Source organism: Pterocles gutturalis, unplaced genomic scaffold (genome assembly GCF_000699245.1).
Source record: "Pterocles gutturalis isolate BGI_N339 unplaced genomic scaffold, ASM69924v1 scaffold38811, whole genome shotgun sequence".
In the NCBI taxonomy this organism is placed as follows: domain Eukaryota; kingdom Metazoa; phylum Chordata; class Aves; order Pterocliformes; family Pteroclidae; genus Pterocles; species Pterocles gutturalis.
In genome coordinates, this window is record NW_010099298.1 from 43,462 (window position 1) to 48,527 (window position 5,066).

Sequence of the window (5,066 nt, forward strand, 5' to 3'; positions counted from 1 at the left end):
CTCTAGTATATGTATTATATTTTAAACACTCAGAAATCTTTTTAATTATCATTTATTTCATATTTTTTCACTTTTACGACCTTCTCAGTGTGAATGTTTTTCCTTAAGCTGCAAGACTTTCAAAACACCAGGTTTTTTATTGCAGTCATCTACTTGTTAGCTTTATTTTTTTATTACATTATCAGCCATTAGACAAATAAAAGGTAAGTCAAATAATCTAATTTTGTTGATGGAACATAATGCAACTCTAGGCACTCTAAAAAAAGTAAATAACCCCTTGTTCCTCCAACAACCATACATAAGTTAATGGCTGTAATGAGCCTACCAGAAAATACACCTCAGAAAACAGTTAGAAGTGCAAAAAGTCCGTAGAGTAAAGCACATGGGTACGCAATGAGAAGCTGCTGTCCTTCCATAGCCAATGCAGAGGTAAAAATTTTGGAGGCTGACAAACTGCACCATCCAATAATAAACAGAGCTAACAAAGTTCCCAGGGTCCCCCTAGGAGAAAACAAAACAAAACAAAACAAAAACAAAAACAAAAGAAATATGACAGAATTTACTTCTTAGTAAATGTAGCATTAAATCTTATTAAATTCATGTTCTTGTCTAGCAACTTGTTATTGATAAGGTAACAGTCTGACATAATGAAAGTCAAGCTTGAGAAACAAATTAGAACAGTAACAGGAAACAAAAAGGTAATTTCTTCAAGCATGGATAAAAGCAGCAGCTTCATCAGTAGTGCAGGACAAGTGCATTTCCAAATAGATCTCTTAGCAGAGATCCTATTGCAGCCAAAATCATCTTGTACATGTTGTTAGTATCTAAAATGACACTACAGACCTGATCTTCCATCAGGCAGCCTGACAACCTAGAGAGGGTGCATTTTTGTAACACATGGCACAAGGTTTAAGTGTGCCTTGGACTCTGAGGAGAGGCAATGAGGCTCTTAAATAATCACCCTGCAGCTGCCTGTGCAGAAAGGTGTTGACTGCCTCCCAAGAGGAAGTTCAACTGGCCTTTTAAAAAAGGGGTGCACATTGGGTAGAGAGTAAGGGATGGGAAAAGAACCACTGAGAAAAAATATTTTGCTCATCCTGGCATCCTTCTCTGCACACTGAAAGGACAGTGGCTTTCCACACAGCCCCTTGGTGCCAGCTGAGCCCTTCTGAAACTACATTCTGCCACCTCTCAGGCACAGGGCAGCTTGGAGTACTGATGATTATGGGACTATGGTCAAAAGCCCACTGAAATATTCCTGCAGATTACAGAGAGCTCCCTATTAAACCTTGTAGGAACAAAACCTTGCCAATAATGTTTCACATATGCTTTATTTGCACTCTGTATTTGCAGCCCCCTTCTGTAAAATGCATGAGATCATGCGCGCAATAAGCTGCTGAAGTACATAATGAGATCAGGTGCGTTACACAGTTTTGCTGTGTCAGCCTCAAGGACGTGGAGAATGAATGAACCTCTGCCACTTGCTAAAGGACTTCCTGGAGCCCCACTCTTCCAAAGTATCAGCAAAACAGAACTAGAAGTGAGAAACAGACTACATATACTTACTTAGGTCCATTTATCTGAAATAATTTCCACTGATATTATTATTGCAATTAAACCATGATGAGTAAAGCTCTCCTTATTTAATTGACTTACTTAATGCAATCATATCACATAAAGTAGTTCATTTTTGGCAATCCAGTCTCCACGCCAATAAGGTACTTGGTGTTATCAGCTCTTGGGACTTTGGGGAAGAAAGGAGAGAATCGATTTGAAGGTGACTCAGCACCCCATTGCAACTTCAACCCATTAAAAGTAAAACATTAAAGACTATGTGATTTAATATCCTCAGTTTAAGTGTTCTTTAAACCTGTCCAGTGGCATTCAGTGAAATTACACTGGGCTCTGTGAACCAAGTTCCTGGCCTCAGCTCCAAGTGGAGATGCTAAGATGCTCACTTAAACAGCTAGCCAGAAATACAGAGCTGGTATAGATGGCTCTTTGAGCAGGTACCCATGCTGGCAGAGGGATGGAAAGTAACAGGAACATAATGTGCAATGACAATGTTCACCTAGCATAAGGAGTCTTTAGGGGGCTATCACAAGGTAGTACAATTTAGAGCTGTGGCTGTTCTGCCTTGCACTGAAGTCCAATGGCCTCTCATGGTTTGTTCCAGGACTGGCAATGAGCAGGATGGAAAGGCGACATAAAATCATATTGGAGCCAAGAGATACTTCTGTGCACTTATAAATTCAGTCTGTGATCTAACAGCATGTTACTGACAAAAGGAATGGTTTGGCTTTAGCAGAAAGCTTGTGTCTGGCATGTCCATGAGGGCCAAATCCTCAAGCATGGGAGAGGGGCAAAAGGTGAATGTCATGCTCACAGAAACCATGAGGACTGGGGGGGTACTGGCATGGGACTGAGTTGTGGGAACAGACATGAGTGGACTCTCTCTGCTCCTCTCTCTCACAACCTGCAGATGCTGTCACCAAATGGATCCTTTGCGTTGGCTGGGTCTAAGAATTCCTTTCTACACTCTCACGCTCATTTCCTTCACTGTTTAGTCAAGGAAATGGCTTGACCACTCTGTTCAGGGAAGTGATAGTAAAGAATTGTTGTTTTTTCCAGGAAAAAAAGTCTGTTGAAGTTTCTCCCAAAAAGGAGACTTAATCAGTTTTGGCTCAGACATGATATCAACATAGATGGGCACAGACAAATCTGATTCTGTGTAAGTTTGCATACAAGAACTAGTTTTCTGTTTGGTACTACTCAGCACCCAAAACGTTCTATATTATGCTTTATTCAGTTACAACGAAATAGCTAATAATGAAAATAGAAAATTGTTGGATTAGTATGTATCTTTGCAATAGATGTCCGCATTATGTGTATTTTCTGTGAAAATAAACACTGAAGTTAGTCCTTTACACTTTGAAATAGACAAAAATAACAATTTTACAAATATTTTTAAAATCATGAATGTATTGCTGTCTTTGCCATTTTAAATAAGTTTTTAAATTAAAATTTATGAAATGTATGCTGAATTTAAAAGTTGACACTTAATTTTAAAAGCATGTTCATAATAATTGACCTTGATACTTGCTGTGCTCAAGCAGTTTCATATACTGAACGAGAAAGGACTGCAGAATCCTGTAAAGAGGCACTTAACATTATCAATTCATTTCAGAAATAATGGTTTAATTTTGTAAATGCTATCACATTTCAGTATTTATAGATTTTCAAAAGATGTTCTTTCTGTAAATCCACAGCATTTTACAAATGTGCAGCATGTGTTTGGGGATTCCTTGTACAGACAACAGTACCCTGCACAGTTGTGACAGATGGTTTGGAGTTCACCCCATCTGTCCTACAATTACGTATCTGCACCTTTTATTAGGGTGGATTATTAAACAGGTTAATCAAGAAAATACGGGAAGTATAGGGGAACAGAGAATAAACAGCTTTTTCACTGTCACTGTTCATCTCATGAAGGACAACTCAGAAACACTTCAATACATGGAATATGGTCAGGTTAACCCACCATAGCTCCACAGAAACATGCAACAAGGACTGTGCCAAAATCTTAATCCAACTATATAATTTCCTTTAAAAAAATAATACATGCATACATAAAATTGCTCCTTTTCCAAAGAAAATAAACAGGGACATATTCATCAGCTGCTAAGTCTCATATGTTACAGATTGGAGAGTTAAAAATGTGAAAGAACAACAAAGACTAAGGAGGGAAGCCATTATTAATAATGTGTTAATGACAGATAAAATACTGCTCAAGACCTTCAGGCAAGACCTGGAGCTTCCTTGTACTTTGCTGTAGGTGAACAGGGAGGTAAACACAGACTGTGTTTCAAAAGGCTGACAGAATGTGGAGGAAGGAAAGGCTTGCATACAAATTTCCTATTCATAGGCATATTACTGAACTCTTCCCCACACATGCAGAGATACATACACCACCACACATTTGTTTTTTCAAAGTTTTCAGTTATTTTCATGTTTGCAAGTACATCACAACTATACCTGAGAGTATACGACACTATTACATCTTAAACACTTGATCTAATGCTCCAGATCATTAAGGGTTGCTTGATTATTTCATTTTGTCACACAGAAGTTGGTCTACAAAAGGAAAGGAAGCATAGGATGGGAGCCTGATACTACAAACAACAAAAGAGCTGAACCAGCTATGTAAAACCAAAGTCCGGCAGTTGCTTTTAAAATTCATACCTGAGTTTGGTCACTGCTGGCTATGCAAAATAAAAATCACATCTGAGACTGATGCAAAAATCCAAGGCACTCTCAGTCCAAATGGGAAACGGTGGAATTAAGGACTCATATTAAAATGAATATATATCATCCCCCTCAAACGCAGTCCAGTTTTGCCCATTTCCACCTACCCACATAAACAAAATGGTGTTTTTCTTCACAGTTTCAAAAGCCAAAATTCACTACATAACCATTTACAAAATGTGTAACACCAGCCTTCTGACTTACTGTCCTCCATAAGATTCCTCTTGCCACAGACTGGTACTTACTGTAGCGAGAAGACGACTGCAGAAGAGGACAGGATCACCATGGGCAGCAGGCAATAGCCCAAGACACTTGCAACGCAGCCATGCGAGACTCCTGGGACGCTCATCAGGTTCAGTAGGGCATGCATAGCAAGGCAGCCAATGGCGCTCATGCCATACACATAGCTGAAATGAACTTTTCCTGCCTGGAATAAATGAGTAAGCATAAAGCATCAGAAGTGAGCAAGTGATCACAAAGTGGTGGAAGAAGACAGAAGGCAAGCTTTGGTCTGTGTCTTGTTGACACTCTCTTTGCTTCACCTGCATGGGTTCAACTGTAAACCACAGCTGATACTTTTGGGTGATTTTTGTATCAAAAAACTTCCAAGGTAAAATTGTGAGAATGTGTTTGTCACTAATTTAAAGTTATATGGCTGATTCTCAGTCTTACTGTAATTGGACTTTGAACAGGACAGGAATTGGTAGGGGAGAGCTGGGAAGGTCTAACTGGTAGCAAACTGAGAAGAAATTACAGAAAAC

The 5,066-nt window shown here is 39.1% G+C and overlaps 1 protein-coding gene across 1 annotated transcript; it reads right to left on the bottom strand.

The window, feature by feature from the left end:
• Positions 1–338: 338 nt before the first annotated feature.
• Positions 339–4,732, bottom strand: LOC104463573 (protein YIPF7-like; the record flags this gene model as incomplete). Its single annotated transcript, XM_010075959.1, has 2 exons — positions 339–501; positions 4,551–4,732. Coding segments are annotated over 2 exons (345 nt in total), but the record flags the coding sequence as incomplete, so codon positions are not given.
• Between the last annotated feature and the right edge of the window lie 334 nt (positions 4,733–5,066).